Raw genomic sequence first — 21448 nt, forward strand, 5'->3', positions numbered from 1 at the left:
AGTGCTCACGAACAACAACTCTTTCCACAACAGTCCCTCAGAAACCCCCAAGAAACCCTCCGGCTTCATTGGCAAGCTGCGTGGCTCCGTGAACCCCCCACTCTTCTCCGCTCCGCACCCAACGTGCCAGCAGCCTTACTGACTCAGGCAATCTGGAGCCCACGAGGGGGGGGGGGGGAATACGCAGACACCATACCACGTTCCAGTGATCACTGGGAAGCGAGCCAGTGTGATTTGAGGACCAGACAGCTTTAAAGGGCCTCGCAAGAAACCACCAGGTGGTGTGGTTCATTTTTACTTGGCCACGAGGCTCTAATTACGAAGGGAGCTGTGTACATATTCTCCCTGATTGACCTACGAAACAGTCCTGGCTGGCATCGTTGGGCCACTGTGGAAGAGAGAGACACATGGTCAATGGCGTTTCTCAAATTTCAGGGCTGTGTTTGTGGTGGTTTTTGTAAGTGCCAGAAAAGCACAAAAATTTTCTTGGGATCATGTTTAGTTTATTTTAATTTACAGCACTTTGTCAATCCACCACTAGATGAAGGAAACCCTACATCGTATTAATAAAACAACTTCCATGGTCAACATCAACCTGCACCTTTAAACGGTGAAAAGTCAAATATCATCATGGCAAGTTACATTGTTTTCCTGTTCAAATAAGCACTGGATTGGTGACCCTTAATTAGTATTAGAAAATCTGCATTTACTGTGGCAAAGTCTGTATGACCATAGTACTGTCAACTTTCATAACAAAAGGAATTCCCACCACAAGTTTTAATTATTCTTATTTATAAACGCTAGTATGACTATTACACTCGTGTATCCACATGTAATAAAAAGGATGCGATGATTGCTGCGTTTTCCAATCAAGGGGGCAATTGTCGAAATTTTTGGCAAATTTGGGCCATGACTCCAGCACACGATGGCCTCCGCTTTTCTCCGAATTACATCACGTGGCACCTTTAACATCACCTGAGAAACAGGCGGCTTGTACTTTGTGGTGAATGCACCCACGGGGGTGGCCTGCAAGATGAAACCACAAATCTCTGAAGCAAGCAGTGAACTAATTTGCGTTTATTGACCACGGTTAGGATTTGAGCTCAAGCCAGTAAAATATTAATGGTTCACTATTAACTGAAGAATGCCACAATAAGTCAATAATTTGTCATTATGGGTATACATTAGGATGTTAGGCCAATTACTGACCAAGCAAAATTTCATTTCAGAGGAAACCAGGAAGCCATCGCACACGTATGCAAATGAGCCGATAGTGCTTCAAATTTGACCGGACGGGTCAGCATCCTGCTTTCTGTACTTTAATTGATTGCACACATCATAGCCCGCGCAGGTAGGGCATTCCACACCACCTCTGGCTGCAAAGTGATGGATTAAATAAGTGCGTCTCGATAGCCCAGCTATATAAAGAAGCACATGCCGGGAAGAAACAAGAGAGCACGCTCCCAATTTGCCTGTGTTTTTGTCCGAGCAGGTATTCATTTGGGAAAGAAAAGCGCAGCGATTAGCATGGTACCCTCATCCTCCTCAGGGGGACCTAAGGCAAGGATGTAATGCGCATCGTTTCGGTTGAACACAAGTGCTACAGTAAGCCGTGCAGTGGTGGCTATGCATGCCTGTAATTCAACACTGTGGAGGTGAGGGGTGAGCGGATTCCACGAACGTCAAACCGCCTTACTGTGGCCATTGGGGTGCAATATCCTGGCTTGCCAGGAGAGGGTGGTCCAACTAGTACGGACTCAAAATATGTGTCATCATCATGGGATACAGCCTTGAACCCCCTCCCCTCGCACGTGTGGGTTTCTCCCCAGGTGCTACGGTTCCCCCCCCATGTATAAACCACTTGTGTTAATTGTCTTAAAAATCGTAATCTATACTCGCCTCCGTGTTTGTGGAGCGCAGCGTTGTGCGATGCAGTCACATAAACGATGCTATATAGTAACGAAAAACTATTGTTAATGGTGTGATCAAGGTCGTATCTGCAGCTGCTCCAGCCCTGATTTACTCCAACTCAGAGCATGAACGAAAAATACATCCAAGCAAAACAGAGACCACTGTCAAATTATAGCCGTTGGCCCTCTGAGTGACATGCGTGACCAGTGATGCGGATGTACAGAACGTTTAATGCATTGACAATAAATACATATATAACTCGGTTTACTATAGCCCCTTTGTCAATCTACTGCTGGATGAAGGCCTCCCCATGCCATGTTGGTAGTGGGGGTTGTTTGACCATACTTCACCACGCTCATTAGTGCGGGTTGGTGAAGTTGGGGAGGGGGGGAGAAGAGGCCCGGTACAAGTGTCGGAGGTCACTTGCCACTATTTTATAGCCGAGGTCAGGAATCGAACTTGGGGGGAGCAGGCTCAGAGAGCAAGGTACATAAACTACTGCCTCACTGCTCAACCTATTGATGAAATATAGGAAACTATAAAACGAAGAAAAATAAACACACGGCTGGAGCATTGGCACAGTGTTTTAGTGCCGCTTGTGCCATGAATGTGGCGGACTGAGTTAAGCTATCCCAGTCATGCCCAACAGCAGTAGTGAGCGATATCTTAACCCTTTCCAGTTCCGATGATGTAGGCAAACAATGAATCGGAAGTAACAGGCCATGCGGAAGGGCGTGTGGCACAGTTTGACACCAGCTATCATAAGACTGCAGTCGTGTCACGACAGTTCTCTGCGGTGAGGACAAATTCTTTAAAAACATCGGTGCTATGCCTCTCTAAACAAAATTAACGTTAACCGCTTGTGCATTCCAAGATTCAGCAGTGAACGGGACCCACCCTGCAACTTGCAGACGTCTTGGAACGGGAAAGAGCTAACTGGTCCTGACCGCTACGACACCAACCCTCACATCGACCAGCACGGTGAAGTACTCCTCCAACTGACGGCGTGGCATGAAGAGGCCGTCGAGCGGCAGTGACGTGCTGTGCTGCACGACCTCCGAGCCAACGATAAATGAAAACAAATGTTACTGTGTATTTGGAAGGGATGATGTGCAAAGGGCATGAAAAAAAATAGCCTTGGCAGGAGCCAGCCCTAACAAGGGCTGACTGCTTGGCTAGATTCAACTCGGGTTTAGTCAAACTCCATTCCTCACACTCCTCCCCCACCTCCGAACTTCTGCCTCCACAACCCCCCCTTGACCCCAACTCCTCATTCCCATCTCCCAAGTGCACCAATGTTCCCCATTGAAATGCGTATTATGTCGTTAAACGCCGCATTGCCTGAAAAATACAAATAGAAGCGTGAAGCGGCGTGCGGAGTAACGGATGGGATTTTGTAAACTATCCGAGCTCAAGTTATGCGCATCAATACTCAAAACTCTCAAACATTCATCTTAACTCACTTCGTTCTAAACTTAGCCCTGAACGTAAAGGTGCTTTAAAAGCCTGTGACCAGACTCACCCTGAATGTGTCCAATCGTGTTATCCAAGCCTGGTTAATCCCGCCAAAGCGACAGACTTAAATAGAAGATTTATTTTCATAAAAAATACGCGAGGGTGTTGAGATCTGAAATCTCGATATTTCAGAAGGGAGACCCTCTGGTGAAATAATAATACAGGGAGGTTCCAGAGCACACGGATGATTATTCAAAGTGCAAAAATGTAACAAAATGACACAGGGACAATATAAGTTGCGTTGCGTACACAGAATTAACGAAGAGCGTCCGGGTCAAAAATAAAATAACGCAATGTTAAACCAAAATATTCACAAATCGAAATTAATGTATTCTTGTGCATGTGACCTGCATTCATCGATTGTTGTTATTTCCTCGCACCTCCGATTAGCAATGTTGGCGACGTACGGTGCGAAAGAAGTTCAACACGTACAGGTTTACAAGCCTTGATGATCACATGCAGCCTGCTCCAACACCTCAGTGCCTTAGTCACCACTTTAGTGCAAGGGACTGTAAAATATATATTACTGAACGATAATCTTGACCTAAGCAGGAAGCGCTGACTGTCCATAACGAAAATACAGGGTGGCTCTAAAGAGAGGGCAACTCGGCCCTGGTCGATTGTAAAAATGGGTCACATTTTGTCACAGGTCCGACCGGGACATGTGTTGCAACTGTTACGTGCAGAACTCGCAACGCTCCACCCAATTTGTTGTGAGCGTTTAAAACGACCCAGGATGGATTTTAAACGTAAGATATACTAACCCCAAATGTCATATAATCTGGTTTATACCTAAGCTAAAGTGAAGAAAATGCACGTGTTAAAAAAAACTGAAAGCCTAATGGTTTGCTCCCTCAACAGCCCCCCCCTTCTCCCCTCCCCCTCCCATCCCACAAATCGATGAACTTTCACGATTCAGCCACGCTATTCCAATCTTAGAATCAATTCTCTTTTTACTTTGCATGGTGAATGTAGTGGCCACTCGTGGCTGCGGGGGTTCACGTGTAGCCATCATACATGACAGGCTACATATTCAAAAATAATTGTTACTTTTTCTCCGTACAGCGCCGGTGTTCTTTTTTCTCCCAGAGAGGCTGCCCTCACAGCCCACCATCCCATGGTACAACCAAAGTCGTCCCTAGGGGTACACGGTGAATCGGGGCGACCGCCCCCAGCCCTCGATTTGGGGGGCGACCGCCCGGGCCCTCGATTTGGGGGGCGACCGCCCGGGCCCTCGATTTGGGGGGCTTCTGAGCTTCGACGTAAAGGTGTCAGATGTAAAACTTCCGGTTTAGTTTGAAGTCGGAGGGGGGGGCACACAGTGGGGTTTCCCCCGGGGCCCGCAACCCCCGATGGATGGTTCTGGGTATATAACTGCCGTGATAACCAACCATCAGCAACGTTCACGTGTGCGGTGGCATATTTGCATACGAATAGAAATGGATTAGTGATCACGGGAGGGTGGAGCCACGAGGTGGGTTGTGAGGACTGTACACCAACGACGTGATTTTAAAAAAAAACGTTGATTCTCACATGCGATTCTCACGCACCGATTGTGAGCTTAATAACCGATATTACACCGACTAATCTATGAATCATTACCCCTATGTTATAAAAAAACGTACCCAATTAGCTGGCACTGAACAGCACACTCGGATTCAGAATTTAAATGTTGAAATTTCAAATCAGAGTCGCCTTGGCACATCATCCCTATGAGGCCAATAACACAACTACCACCTCGTTAGGGTGACGGGGGAAATCAACATTGGTTGTCCTATAGGAGACTGGCCTCTGCCATAGGAATGTGGAATTTCGACCAATGGCTCAGTGCGCCTCTGATGAAGAGTACCACCGCCCCGCGCCCGTTCCAGCAGCATGACGGTCAGAGACTCTTTCTGAGACTGAGAACGTTAGAGGAACCGGGCGGTTTTACGTGCTCCGTGACTCAAGCGGTATTTCACTAGAGGTTGTTTCAACAGGATGGAAGCAGTAACATTGTTAACTTTTACGGGCAAAACTGCAAGCGGCGGTGAAGTTTAAATAAGTCTGCAAAAGAGGGATGCCCCCAACCCCCATCAAGAATTCCAACAAAATCCACAATGTCTTAACACACACACTCACCAAACACCATTGCAGCATCACGTTTTATTAACATATTACTGTACAATGGGTTTTAAGTGTACATTAAAAGATCATTCAACACCTTCTTGGTTCTTTCGGTAAAGTCACGTAGAAGGGAAATAAGAAAATAATACAAATAAAACATAATAAAATACAATTCTCACGACGTTTCAGCCACAATGCAAGCAGCCGTCCTCAGGTGAAGAACAGGTCTGTAGGAAAGACAGCGTCTGAATGAACACCACCAAGCTTGGCAGCGTATATTTACGCTGGGTTAGGGGAGGAAGGGCGCCTTGACAAAGCAATTTGCATGTCAAGAGGAATTTAGCATATTTATGGAAAATGCAGATATGGGATTAGTCACTACTTGTGGAATGCGTATGTAGGATTAGCAGCAACAAAGGGAGGTAGTGTCAGCAGTAATAAAGGGAAGGAATGTTAATAGTAAGAAGCTGCAGCAGCCAAACCACCACGTAAAAAACTAAAATATAAACTACATCAATATCATCAATATACTAAATATACTCTCCAATAAGCTGAGCTACTAACAGTAAGTCATACATTACAATTCTATGTCGCAATTACAATTCTATATATACACGGGCATAATGACTTTGAGACCCCCCCCCCCTCCTACGCATTCCACATGTAGTGACTAATCCCATATCTGCATTTTCCATAAATATGCTAAATTCCCCTGTTGACATACAAATTCCTTTGTCAAGGCGCCCTTCCTCCCTTAACCCAGCTTAAATATACGCTGCCAAGCATGGTGGTGTTCATTCAGACGCTGTCTTTCCGACAGACCTGTTCTTCACCTGAGGACGGCTGCTTGCATTGTGGCCGAAACGTCGTGAGAATTGTATTTTATTATGTTGTATTTTTATTATTTTATTATTTCCCTTCTACGTGACTTTACCGAAAGAACCAAGAAGATTAATCCCTGCAGTCACTAAAGCTTTAAATCGAAATCATTCAATACATTGATCAATAACGTTGTGGCCTTAGAATTAAATATACCGTATATAATGGGTGACGTTTTGCGCAATGGTCCTTATTCATTATTCATAGCACAAAGATGAAGAGTTTGGCTTATTCGTTAAAGAGGTTGGCTAATTTTCAGGTTGGCACACGTCATCATGTTTCAAAAACTCACGGCTCTACACATCATAATCTAAGCCGGCACTGTGGTGAGCTACTGCACATTGGCATGCCAGATTTCATCAGAGAACATTCGCCAAATAAAAATCACTTTAAGAATAAGTGAACAATGTCAAAACTGGCGTTCAGTGCCTACGTTTGATATCGCCACGGCTGCAATGTTAGGAACACACTGTTAACAAACAACCCAGATCAGACTCGGCATGCTTGTTTTAGATTTCAAAAAGTTCCACAATGCCACTGACAAAGTATTCACACTGCAGGCTGTCAGGCAGCGACACACACACACATCGCAATCAGGTGGGGCCAAGCATACTGATGTTAAGTTCAAGGAAGAAGAAATTAAGATACCGCGGCTACGTGGAAACCACCAAAACTGAAGCGTAAGCGATAAGTGAAGCACCCCACACCCCCACCCCTCCAATCCCAGTTCCCCTTCAAACCCCGGCGTGTTGCCCGGCAGACAGACACCAAACAGATAATCCATTGACATGAGCCAGTGCACCATAAGAGATGAGAGTGTCGGGAGGGTAGCGGCTCAAACAAAACGAACAAAACACATTACGTTTTAATCGTGACCAAAAAAAGCATGTCGCAAGCCCCACCAGAAGCGGCAACAGTTGGTACGGACGGTACTTACTTTCTGCGCGTCATCCATCGGAAGCCAATGACACAACCAACCCTTGCGTCGTTGAAAAACGTGTCCCGCGCAGACGATGCGGAGGACGATTCTAGCTGGGCTTTCTCCCTAGCACTGTTTGCGCCCGCATGTGCCTTTAGCCTGGGTGAGCGAAGAGACACAGAGTTTACGATGCAACACACCTAGGACGGCCGACGTACACGAGCGAGCAAGCGAGTGACGCGATTGCCACGCAGCCAATTCTCACTTTAATTTTTTTTCTTAAAAGGCAGGACAACGGTTAAGTGTGCACTACGGACCCGACACCTCCAGAATGAGGACAAACAGGTTGGGAGCACACGCACGCACACACCCAGGCTGCTTCCTCAAGGCCCCCCCCACAGCCAATGGCATTAGGCAAGGCCCATGTCGTCGGTTACGCATCACACATTCCTGCCCACGAGGCAGCCACCTTTGTTTGAGCATCTTGCACAACCGCCATGTCAACGCATAACGCTGACAATTTTGCAATTTAAACATGACGTCCGGCCCATAGGAGGCTTTGAAGTAATGTGTGCCAACTTTGGGAAACCATCACCACACCCAAGGCAGCAAGATATGGGAGCTACCGAGAGATGGGAGTGCTGGCATTGGCGAGGTCAGGGCAGAGAAGGGGAAGAAGAGGGGTGGGCAGGTGAGGGTTTGAAAGAACTTATAAGTGTAGTTGCAGTGCAACGGGTAGCACAGTCTCAGGCGATATAGGCTTAAAGGAAGACCGAACCGCCCATGCGATGCGATCCACGGCGTCACGAGGCACAAGAACGTCGCTACTGGAAAGAAAGTTGCACACTTGGGCTGAAGAGCTTATGCCACCATGTCATTACTGTTAGCGATGCGAGTGTCAATGCGTAGCGCCGGGCAAACGCCCTTTCGACTCTCCAACTCCATCAACGACTCCGACTTTGTTCATTTATTTTTACGCTCAACAATATGAAGGACGTTTCTTGCGCTAACTTTTGTCGGCACATGCGGCGAAAACATTTAAAAGTGTCTTCCTCCGAGAATATTCACCCTTAAATGTCACGTTCAACCGAATGGCGACAGAGTGCCGTGAGGGTTGCCGACTCTCAGTGGTTTATGGGGATGCCCAGGTGCACGTTGCTATCGGTACGAATGCATCAGACACACGTTTGGTCATCATCGAGGTGTGGTCGAGTGCGTTGACTTTGGTGTAATTGCCCAACTCACCCCTTTGCAAACACTTGTTTGTTTGCATTACGTTGTTGCAGAAGGGCAATATATGTTCATGTGTAGAGTAACAACAAGAGAAACAGACTCAAATTGGGCAAACAAGTGTTTCTTGCCCATGTGAACCAGCCCACCTGTGCAGGAACAGAAACTGGTGCGGTCAGTAGCGTTGTCCAGCGGGAATCAATCACAATTTAAACCATTGCATTATTACTATTATCGCAATTATGTAAAGGGAACTTAATTGCCGTACCACAACAGCCGCCACGATCTTGACTGTGACAAGATTAATGCGTCGCCGTGCATTCATTAAACCCTGTGCAAGTAGGCTCGCCTTTCACAAAGATCTGCACCGCAAACGTTATTATCATAAGAGTGTGCAAGCCATATTTTACATTTGTACAGCAACACGATTGACAAAACAATCTGACACTGGATTGTTAAGACATTATAACAAGGTCACAAGACAGAACGTTCACCCTGTATATCCTCAACAGGCTGCTTGGGCAAGTGCTGTTAACGAGCACCTATGAAGGCCGGCATGGCACGCAAGGGGGTTGTTGACCAGCAGCATTCCCGGCCGCCTTTATCTCCCCAGTTCTCAATTCATTTATTTTACAGCACACCAGGCACTCATGTTTAAGGCCGATTCGACCTAGGGGATGCCGGTTAAAATATTCGCCACTGGCGTTGGTCGCGAGCGGGAATCGAACTCGGGTTGCCGGGGTTCGCGCAACCACTAAACGACCGCTCCCCACCAGGTGAGACCAGAGACGAGCCAAGACCCCTCCTCCCCTCTTCCTGTCTGATTAGTTCCTCCTCATCTACACAAAGGATTAGACGTGGTTATCGTCGCCCTCAGGTTGTGGCCAAAATGTCCCTCCCCATGAGGCCCAAGGCAGCTGAAGGCAATGCTGCCGATACTGTCCTGATGAATCCTAACAAGCACGAAACCGGGAAAGTTGTCTCATCATTTTGCGGTCTAAGATGACATGGCAGCGATTTTGACTCCTGTTGAATCTTGGTTGGTCAAAATCAAGGCTTGTGTGCATTACACATGAAGTATGGTGAAGTCATGTGACACGCAAGGCCTGATGGGACGACCAATACAAATGGTCACATTCCCACCATTCTGCCGTATATAAATCACTCTTTATTATTACTAATTACTATTTTAAAAATTCCATCCTGCGAGAAAGCTATAGGTTTTGATTTCATGACTGCAGGGATTCATATTCTTGGTTCTTTCGGTAAAGTCACGTAGAACCAAGAATATAAAGCTATAGGTGTCCGAAGAGTTTCTCGTAAGTTACAGACAGTGTAAGAATCCGTTAACAAGGATGACCTGCTTTCAGCTATAAACGTCAGGAGGTGGTCTAAGGTACTACATACACCATTATAGGCAGTGGCGGCTCCTGCAAAATCTCTCAGGGGGGGCAAATGTCTGGATGATAAATTAACAGCTTAAGCATGTAAAGGCAACTTCACTTCTTTAATATTAATGAAAAATAAAGTGACTCTTACAATACATCTTGTTTGTTTCTATACTCACTATTAATACAATCCACTCAAGTTTCTTTTATTAAAGATTCACAGTGACGGCTAGCGTGACTCTGTGGTTGAATGACATTGGTGGTGCGTCGCCCAATCGCCCTAATGAAGAAACCGCCCCTGATTATAGGGCCAAGAATGGTGACGACTCACTTCTGTAATTCAGTCAGAGAGAGAGGAAGCCACTTCATGGTGCCAGTCCACGGGAGTCGGTATATATTGATACTTAGCACCCATACGTCCAGCCATTCCAAGCCCGCTAGGGTATGTGTTTGTTATTCCACACCACCAACACCGGCAATAAATCGACCGGCCATCAAACATAAACTGTTACGTAACCATGACGGCCGATTACACAGGTAGCCACATTCACTTTGTTTAACAGATAAACAAATATACCCACAGGTTAAATCGCTTGAAATTAAATATCATTTTTATCCACAGACACGCCCGGATATTCCGGATCAATGATTCAGGTGGCGTTTGTTTACGCAAGACAAGATGGGAGCTGGGTTAAAATTAAATGTGTCCCATCTCCAGGGTTGCGGACTTCGTAAAGGAAAACAAAACACAACAGAAAACCCAGTGTTGGTTTTACTATTCTTATCATCTGTTGTAATAAAAAGGCACTGTTGGATAAAGGCCACCCAAAGATGTCGGCATCTTGCACGGTCCCAGCTTCAACGGCTGTTCACTAACCTACGTGTTGCTCTTTCTGCATCTGAAATAACAGCAATGTTGTGTTTTTTTTAGTTTGAATCATTCTCAGAGAGGCGGCAGCCATGCAGGAACACCGAGGAGCAAAACTGAATCGCGGCAGAGAAAAATAATAATGCTCAATATAATTTCATGAAATGCTGGTGAAGTGTATTTAAAAACACTGGGGGGGCATTTTGTTTCCCCAACTAGGCTGTTTAAATGCTACCCTAACTAATCCAGTAAATGTTTAAATTTTAAACTGTGTTGTCAAATAGTATTTGAGTAAAACAGGACCGACCGGGCATGGAGAACACGGTGCCCCCTGGGGCACCCGCGTGGCGTGGGGCGTGCCACAGACGCTCTGGGAGAAATCTGAAAAATGTGCTGAAGTTTGTCAGCCTAACAAACATCACATTTCTGATCTGGCTACGTCGCGCTCTCTCTCTCTCTCTGGTGAGAGCTCCGGAGCAGGTTCTCATTGGCATTCTGCCCGAGACCATAAATAAATCCACACGGCAAGCGTGTGCCCTCCTCAAGACGGTTCATGCCAAACGCTGCAAGTGCTTTGCTTAAAGTTGAGGCCTCATCACCGTTGCAATCTATAACAAAATCACCCGATAAACGCACCCGATGGCATCATATCTCAGAAGCTAAATAGGGTCGAGCCTGGTTCGTACTTAGATGGGAGACTGATTGGGAATACTTGGGTTTTCGAGGAGGAAAGGAGATAGCACTAGAGTACTGGCTTCTTGCATCCATCTGCATGGAGTTATCGAGTCTCACTCCAAATGTCAAATGTAATGAGTTCCATTGACCCCTTTATTCATGAGAGACGTATCCTGAAAACGAATCGTGTCGGTGAATTTCAACAATTAATTTCAATGAGGGCGGTAAATCCTCACAAGCTAACCTGATTCTTAAGGTGTATTTTTATACTTTTTGCAACTTCAATCTACAAAGCCACGACTGTGTTTGGGATCGCCTGTGAATTGGCAATCGAGGGTGATGGTGTTGCACAACCAGCGGCTTGTTGTTTATCTTTTCAGTGTTAATATACACAACTTATTACTAATGTGACATTTCAGGGAATGGCCCTCCTGCCATTAACTGAAACGACACTTAATATGTTTTATTTAGTGTTGAAGCAGTGTTATTAACGAGCGTGTTTAGTTGTCGAAATGTCTTTGCTTGCGCCCCCACTGCCAACACAGCATCACAAATATAACATTTCGCTTTTAGTTTTGTTTAAATCGCGTTATTACTGAGGGGCACCCAGTGGTGGTGTACACCTCTCCCCGCTGTTTGCACATCACCCTCTCTGGATTTTCTAATTTCTTTTCGACGAGCCCCCCCACCTCCCCCAGAAGAAAGATTACACCCGCCCCCTGTCGTTGTGCTACCACGGTTGTAACGAGTGGCCAACAGCTGGCTGGAAGGATCCTCTTTGCCAGGTTCAAGCCGATTCTGCGTCGGAGCACTAAACCCCGCGTGAACGCGAGTGCACCCTGGCAGCGCTGGCGGTTGCATGCAACGCGCAGTTGAAACGTCCACCCGTCTGAATGTGAAGTGATGGTCATCACACTCGTGTTACGACACAGTGACGTGGCATGGATCCTGGTGCAACAAATGAAACAGCTCCAGTTTCTTCGCCTTTGGTCACGATGACATTTCCATCCTGATCATCATATCTATCAAGTGCTGCCTTATCACCAAAAGATATGGAAGGCAAGGTGTAGAGCGTTCTACACTACTGGAACAGCAGAGGAGGAGTGACCTCTTTCATTCCAACCGTTTCAGATTTTTATAAGCGAGGGCAGGGCTAGATTGATCTATTTTAGGAGTTAGGGTTAGGCGCGTGGTGTGGCAGCTGCATGAAATTAATGTCATTCTTGTCAATTACCGGCTCAATGATTTGACTGTTTTCATAATGAACAGGGAGAGCCATGGCATATTGGTTAATGCACTGTGCTGTGAATCCGGTGACCAGAATATGAATGCCAGCCACTGCTAACATCAGTGGCAAGTGATATATGAAACGTGAAACGGTCCTGGGTACGTGGTCAAACTCCCATGAATGACACGGTACTGGGAGGCCTTCATCCAAACAAAGATTTACATAGGGTTGTATATTGCTGTTATTATCATTATTTAGAGATGTTTCGGAGATCAGCCCCAGCGATTAGTGTCGGTTTGTCAGTCCAATATGCTTCATTTTTACACGCGTAACTGCCACCTCTAAAGAGCAAACTTGCCTAAACACACATGAAGAGGCGCGAGTGCCTTGTCGGCCTAAGCAGCTAAGCTGCATAGGGGGGCACCTATATCAGTCACAGGTAAGACAATTGTATTCTTGTACTTGTACTGCCCATAGTTAATCCAATGCTGGATTAGGGGCTCTCCACACTATGCTGGTCGTGGAGGTTGTTTGACGATAAGTCGCCAACTGGCCTGATTGTGAGTTGGCGAAGGTACGGGTCATAGAATTGGTGGCATAAGTACAGTAATTACAGTGTAGTACAACAATGTATTTTTCTGCACCGTCCTCTGCTGTCCACCACATAGCCCCGCAGCCTATACTACCTGTTGTGCATGACGGTTGCTCATCCATATTATTATTACTATTTTGAACAAAGTCGAGTACGATTTTTTCTAAAAATGTCTTCCTCATCCAACAAACAATGGGTGGAACTTATCTCGATTGGCTGCTGCTCTGAGTGATGGAAATTCCACATTGTCATGGTGGGTGCCAGTCTCCCCCCACAGAACACCCGCCACTCCCGACTTTCCGCACAGTTATGTTCTGTTTACGGACCCAATAAAATTATTGGCCGAGCCGACCTATGACTGGAATTTTAACTCCAAACTTCCTGTTTGGAAGCACTAACATATGCCCAACCAGATTGATAACACTGGACACTTTAAACTATTTAAAACATTATTTCAAAACCCGCATTTCACAAATGCAAGCCATATGGTTATTTCAAAAAGTAACTTTGAACCACCACAAAGGGCAACTCACAAGGGCCCTTTAGCCAGCGATTTTGTTAAATGTAGCACTGAAGCAGAGGAAGTGCCGAGTGGCTGAACAGTCGGGCAAGCAGTCGACAATCAGAAGGTCACACGTTCAAATCCCGGTTGGGGGTTTGACTCAGCCCATCATTCCTCTGGAACTGATAAAGTACGTACCACTGTATTGGCAAGTCAACAGTGATTATCCTGTGGATAGATTCAACCCCTGGAAAAGGAATGTGGAACTTCCAGCACTGGCTCAGGAATCTAAATAGGGGGGGGGTGAGCACTTTCTCCATGCTCATTTTAAGAGGAAAACACACTGGCTTTTATATATAAAGTAGACTCTCGATTATCCGCGCTAATAACGGGGAAGATGGCCGCGAAAAATACAAAAATCGCGGATAATTCAAAAATATACATTTTCCGTGGACGTATATGCCAAAAACCACTAATATAGGTAGAAAATGTTGAAATTAAGAAATTTGAGTTTTTTAATGAACAAAACTAAATTAGTAGTAATGTATTGATCTTGTTTTATGACAAGTCCACACAAAAACTAACTTAAGCAGGTTTGAAAAATCCTGATTTAAAGTTAAAACACGCTTCCGTTTCTCTGCCATCGCACAGTTTCATCAATTAAAACTCAAAGTAAATGATCAGATAAGTCACTCAAAATGAAGCACAACCAATGATTTGTATCGTTACTCTTTCGATTTAGAACGAATATGACCGATCGATGCACGTACTCTGTTATAACACATTGCTGCTCCTGCGCAGAACACTCGGCCCACTAAGTGGACAGCAGAGCCATGCCAATCAACATCAAACTCCGCCCACTGTTGTAAAGATATGCAACTACTGTACTGTAGAGGCGATCATGTGGTTATTCGGAATGACCGAAACAGACATTTGTTCGGTTTAAACACGTGAATAGTAATAAACAGTTCCAAGAATAGCAATGTATAACTGTTTTTAGATTGTAATTAATGTGGGCTAAAGGTAAAACTCACGAGTTATTATTTATGGAAAAATCTCAGGTGCACGGATAATCCGCAAATTGGATAAACCGCACACAGGTAATCGAGAATCGACTGCATACATACGATGACCAAAATTTCACAATTCAGGGCCTGTAAATGGTGACATCACCTTTAGAATGCTTCCATAAACTTGACTCATTTAGGGTTTTATGAGAGAACCTTGGCCCAGCACTACGTGTAGATTTATGGGCAATCAAACGAGGTTACTCAGGTAACTAGAAGGTTAAAGCCCACCGCTGGATTTTTCTGCACAACAAAACAACAGGCTTACGCAAGATCACAACTGCCCGATAGGAGAACCAGCTGATCCGGGGTCAACGGCCTCTAAATATTGCTTCATATTACGGAACAAACGTCCGCCGCTCACTGGTTCCCACTATAAAACAGATTCAAAGAGCCAATTATAGTGAAAAAGACTGTTGGGGCAAGTGCTATTGTGATTAACTAATAAGGCCGGCACAGCACAAGTATTGTGGCAAAAACCACGCATGACCACCTTTGTCTTCGCATTGCTGATGCTCGAAAGACACCGAAACACGTGTGTAGAGGAGTAGTGGGATGACGTGATGTCACGGGGGCTGTAAGGGGGTACATCTTCAGGAACAAGGGCGGGTCCGAGCTAAGGGGAAGAGCCGCCAAGGGGTACTTAAGGGGGACCCCCGTGACGACGGCGAGGTCGCCGTAGGGAGAGTGAGGTGGTCGCCGTGGGGAGAGTGAGGTGGTCGCTGAAGGGAGAGTGAGAGAGAGGAACGAGAGCCTGCGTGAAAGACATCTCAGCCGCCGCCGAAGAAGGGCTAGAGATATAGAGGTCTCACCTCATCGCCGGGCGGTGATGGGTGAGCCCCCCGCCCGGGGCAGACGAGGGGGTAGACATAAGGGAAGCCGTACTGAGGCGTAGATAGCCAAGGGATGTCCGCATAAAGGAGAGTTCTGACGTGCGCCATGACGGGTGTAAGCGTCGAGTGTAGAGAGTGTAACAGTGTATAAGAGTGTGTAACAGATGTGACTAAACGGCGTAAGCCCTTACACGACTTTCGTCTCCGTCTGGCTCTAGAAGTCTCCCGGGTGTCGAGAAGTACTACACAACACATGCAAGGCAAAGCCATTGACACAACAATCGAACCCGCCATTCACCACTGTGTGGCAGCCACGTCATCTGGTGTCACACGCTAGGTGCGCCGAGACCATGTGAAGCGACAAAGGTTTGTGGCGGGTAGGTCGTGGGGCACAGCCATATGTTACGAGTTTACTCAGGTGACTGGCAGGTGCAACACCCACCTGCACTCACAAATATCCCCATTGAGCACCTATTAAAGTGTATGACGGGAACCTCTAACCAACACAATGCCCGGACACCTTTGTCTCTCTAGTTCTGATGCCCCTTCAGTGCACCAAGTAATCATTTAAGGCCGAGTCGACCAAGGCAAGGCCTGGGAAAAGGTTCAAACGCCACTCATCTGGTTGCTGGGTTCATAGCACTGTACGCTAACCACGGCACCGCCACTCTCGACTCACACATGCACATCACACATCCATACATCATCCAATTTGGTTAGAAGCCACAATTACAAATAATGCTTCCACATAGATCAGCACAATAAATAATTGTGAATCATCTGCCTGTTGACCAGTGACGTAAAGCCATTACCACACTACTTATCGTACGATGCTCCTTATACGACTGGGTGGAGCTCTGGGTAGAGAGCGAGACTTATAATCATAAATGCGAAGGTTCAACTCTCAGCTGGGGGGTAAAACTAGGCTCATCATTTATATACAGTCCAAACAATTAGTACCAATTTGTCATGTCAACAATGATCGTCATTTAATTAGGATTTTCCATGCCATAGGAATAGGGAAATTCCACTTTTGGCTGAAAGCAACGACCCTTTGTTATAATGAGCAAGAAGACTAATCAACTTCACTCATTACACACTTACCATTACGGCCGTCTGGAACGTTCTTCCTTCCGATATTAGGAAGCCACTGGAACTATGCGCTTTAAAATCTAGATTTAAACCTAATTTCTTAATAAAATATTTTTTTATTCAGGTTGTTGTCCTTCTCCCACACCTCCAATATAGCAGTTGGCTTCGTATGCTGTGGAAGAAGTTCAAAACATACATACATGCATAAACGACGGTCTACTCTTAACATGTGATTAACATTAACTGCATGATGTAGAAGAGGGGTTTTAAAATTATATATTTCCTGTGGGCCATGTCATAACATTGTTGTAAGCTAGCGGTGCATGTGACGTCAGAAGGTCTGGAGTGCCCACTCATCTGCACCTCTTGTCCGCAGGTCCCTCATCTCACGTTTATCTCGTTTTCATCTCACATATCTGTACTTGCTTATAGCTCTCTCACCTTTATCTCCTCTTTATCGCGCTCTCTCTCATCTCACTATTCTCTATCTATTTGTCTCCGCGAGCCCCGTCTCTCAGCAGAGCACACCACGAGCCTTTGTGGAGGGACAGATGAAGGACCCTGCTTTCAACCATAAAACACACAGCTCTCTATTATTATTAAATGTGAAGTACAATTCTGTATTGTTTGGTGGCAAGAAAACAAACACAACCTATGCCTTGTGGTTCAGAAAACCGAGCCTGTGCTGTGTGAGGACGGGTTCTGAGTAGTCATGTAATGATTCACCACCAACCTTTACCCCCCGCTCACGATTATATGAATTGCTGCGATTTGGGGTCACGATTACATTTTTTTTTATCTATTCGTTTTCACCTCGTGTTTGCACTTCGTCGTTCATGACATTAGTTTCGTTCGTTTTCACTCCTTCCGTCTGAATTTGTGGTGCCTTTAAGCCAGAAGGTACGCTTTATCATTTGCTCATGATTTGCCTAAATCAGCGAGTGACAGATTCTGACACGCACAATAAATCAATGTATCGTAAGACCAATAACCGATTTTAAAAAATCGGCCAGTCGACATTTTGTTGACCGTCCAAGCTCGCACCCTGCAGACATAACCCCGCGACGCTATCCCATTGACGTTGACGTCGTCCGGCAAACGGCGGTTTACATCACGTCGGTGCCTCGCGTAGGGATGGCTGACACGGGAGTTGGGCAGCTAAAGTTGCAGGAAGCCGCATTCGCCACTCATGGTGCCCAATCTCAGCTGTGCATTCAACATGTTGTGTGATGATCTCTAAGCTCCCCTCCCCCCCCCACCTGGGGAAACCCAGGTGGGGGGGGGGGGGTATTGTGCAGAAACAGAAATTGAACTCCTGAGAAAAGATCATTGAGCGAAGAACCTCTTTTTCAAATCCAACTCAGCAACTCGGCACGCAGACAACATTAAAGCGTTACAAAATTCCAGATTTAAAACAAGCAAACTTATTCATAGCAATGAAAAATTACAATGACACTTGAACTGTCAAGGATAATTCGAAGGTTCCCAATGTTTCTGAACCCGTGGACGATGAACCCACAAAAACATTCTGCAGATTGTCAGGCTTCGATAATGAGATTTTTTTATTTATTCATTCCGAACCGTAGAATCTGCAACAGGTCAGCGGATTGCTTCCCCCAGCCTTACGCACCACCACAGTGTTATGTGAACCGCAGCCGTAATTCATTCACAGATTAATGCCTCAAAACTTTCTAACCTTTAAAGAAAACCCATTCTTATTTCACACATTTTTGCTTCTTGTTTCTGTTTAACAAGAATTTCCTATGTGTTCTCACTGTATTATATTTCCCATGGTGCTATCGGCACGATGTAAATAAGAGAGATATATATATACATTTCGTGCTCTCAGTTCATTGGGGAAAATCCCCCAGATCACAATGTAGAAGAACGACTACTGAAGCGAACATCATACTTGACATGCCCAGAAAACAATGCTCATTGCAAGGAGATCGAATGTTTTAGTTCCCAGAAAGAGTACATAACTGAGAAACCATGGTCTAAATCGCAGATTTTTTTTCAACATCACACCACCAGTGATCTTAAAACAAAAAACTAAATCTGTCAGTATACATTCACATCTCTGATGATTCATGTCACCCTCACAGATTATATTTTCCACACCTTTCTGTGGATTAATTCCTCTGAGATTATTTCTACTTTCTGGACACCTATTCATTTTTATTTTATAGTTTTCTCATGCAGTTTCCAGGATACAGTTCCTTCTTTGTGTTTTTTTTTCACATAGATATTCGGTATCTTTTCTGACAACGTTGGTTAATAACTTGTTTTGGATAATGGATGTAATTTCAACTGAATCAAATGCCTCTTCAAGATCGATGGACACCGGTGGTCAAAACAGCCACTTGTATTTTGGATGCAATCACAACGATGCTGCTCAAATGATATTTTGAAGGCAATATATTTAACCGTTTGTAGGATTTCTCAAACACCAGCCAACATAGCCCGACTTATGAATGAGCTCAATACAAAACTGACACAGCCCTGTATGAGTTGACTTGGTCTTCATTAACATATTCCCACGACGAGTGTGCCACATCAGAAGTTTACTCGAATGGTTACAATTAGGTTCATGTTAAACAAAGTTATAATTTATTCACCAGGCACAAACCCATAGCGCTTGGATAAGTGACCATCGCAACAAGAGGCTGTAACAGCCTCCTGCATGGCTGGCAGTGGGCAGCGGGGTACAATGCAGGAAAATAAATCCAAAATTTTACTCTACGTCTGTACTCACATTTAGGCTACCCGCCTTGACAAACGTGGTGAGGAAGGTCAAAAAACTCCCACTTCGTCCGAGATTCATTTGAGAGTTGGGGGGTGGCGTTGGGAAGCATGCATATCAATCAACTGCTTCAAACATAATCAGTTCCTTGCAGTAATTTACTGATAGCGCTTATCTACTAAGCACAGGCAGAACACTTAATATTATGACCCCTACCGACAGAGAGACCCATAGTAAAGTGCGGGAATGTCACCTTAACTCGGACCAACAGCACTCACCGTCAGTAAGCAAGGCATGATTTACAGGCCGTGACAGACATTCCGGTTGCTTCGTCAGGATGTCGTAACCACATTAAAGCAACATCTTAAGGTCTAATTAAAAGGGACATACCTTCTCTTTTACACGTATCAGATATCTGCAAAGATGCGCCGTGACACTGTGCGGACCCATTCCTTCAACCAAGGTTATTTAGTGTTTGCTTGCAGAGCAGTGTGGATTCACGATACAGCATAAACACTGGTGGTGAATCAGTTTCATACTAGCAGGGCTTAATTTCAGTTTGGTCTGTCTGGGTGAGTGGCCAGGAATACATTCCCACACGCAGCAAACACCACGCAGTGATAACTCTCTCTATGGCTGTGGCTACGAATCACGTGCTGAACCAAAGTCCAGCAGCGATGCATACAAATATTTAGCGCAAAATTAAGCCCAGTATGCTCGTAACTGGAAGCAAGATGTCGACTTTAAAAGAAAAATTCTTGAGTGTCACAACCTTCCACTTGATCCCCTCTCACACCGGTCTTCTTTTTCTTGTGACCAGCTCCTACTTCTCCATTGACGAGGTGGGGATTTGACGGCGAATCCACGAGTTCCTCAAGTTTTCACCGCGAGCTCTCGGGGGCTGCAACGGTCTCCGTCCGTTTTTGCCAAGGCCATTTCTCCAGCCTGGCACGCATCGTGCTGCCGTTGCTCTCCCTCACCGGGGTCCGTGCCTCCACCAGGGCCTCATTTAAGTTGACGTGACACCCAGGACCTCATCAGGGTCCTCATGTCTCAATGTTGCCACCCCGCCCCCCACTCTGGGTATCTGAGTTGTACTCTACTGCCCTTCTGTGAATCAGATGTTTCTCCTCCTGAACCTGCTCCAGAAAGTCTCGTTTTTCTATCTCTTCATGCAACTGGTTCTCAATTTTATGCCATATGCACATGCATCAACTGATTTAAAAAATCCCATCAAGACACCACAATTAAGAATAACAATGGTTTATTTTCATAGAGCGTCGTTCGTGCGAATTACACTTCAAAACGCCGTTGTAAAGCGTACAGGTTTCGTATGGAGGCCCTGGAGACCACAGACAAGCAGGGAGGTGGCCAGAACCATTGCTAACAATTGCCCAAGCTCTGTGGGGTCCTATATTATGTTTGGCCAACTCCATTAATACGTGTTCATACACGTGGGAGGAAACTGAACCTGAACACTCAATCCCCCTAAACAGGGAAATGTATCAACTTGCTGTACTACCATACTCCGACAAGCCAGGAGAAAGTGACGTCGGCCCCCAGCAGGTAGGAAATATAACAAGTGTGAGCCACCAACCCTCGCCTCAAAAGTGCTGGATTAGAGACGCGCATAGCCACCAGTGCTTGGCAACTTCACCGCTCCGCCACAGGGCTCAGTAAACCCATGACTTGTCTACACCAGTCTCGCAAAGGCAAAAACACAGAGGGGTTCTGACAATGCCGGTCACGTGGGAGGACGCGACACGGAACCTAGTAGCTCATGCCGAGGGATGCCCTCAAGGCAGACGAAAATGGAAATATTTTATTACGGACGTGTGCGTGCTGGGCGCGGTGCATCATTAAGTCCTTCGGAACATGCCGGCAGTCAGGGAAGGAGACA

The 21448-nt window shown here is 45.7% G+C and overlaps 1 protein-coding gene across 1 annotated transcript in view; it reads right to left on the reverse strand.

Moving 5' to 3' along the window:
• LOC133347590 (oxysterol-binding protein-related protein 2-like) overlaps positions 1–21448 on the reverse strand; it is an 82365-nt gene that overhangs the window by 50223 nt on the left and 10694 nt on the right. Inside the window, 1 exon segment of the mRNA XM_061559993.1 lies at positions 7349–7489. Coding sequence (XP_061415977.1) covers positions 7349–7366 — 18 coding nt within the window. The 5' untranslated portion in view covers positions 7367–7489.

Source organism: Lethenteron reissneri, chromosome 26, assembly GCF_015708825.2.
Source record: "Lethenteron reissneri isolate LAM-NWPU_2019-01 chromosome 26, ASM1570882v1, whole genome shotgun sequence".
Lineage (NCBI taxonomy): Eukaryota > Metazoa > Chordata > Hyperoartia > Petromyzontiformes > Petromyzontidae > Lethenteron > Lethenteron reissneri.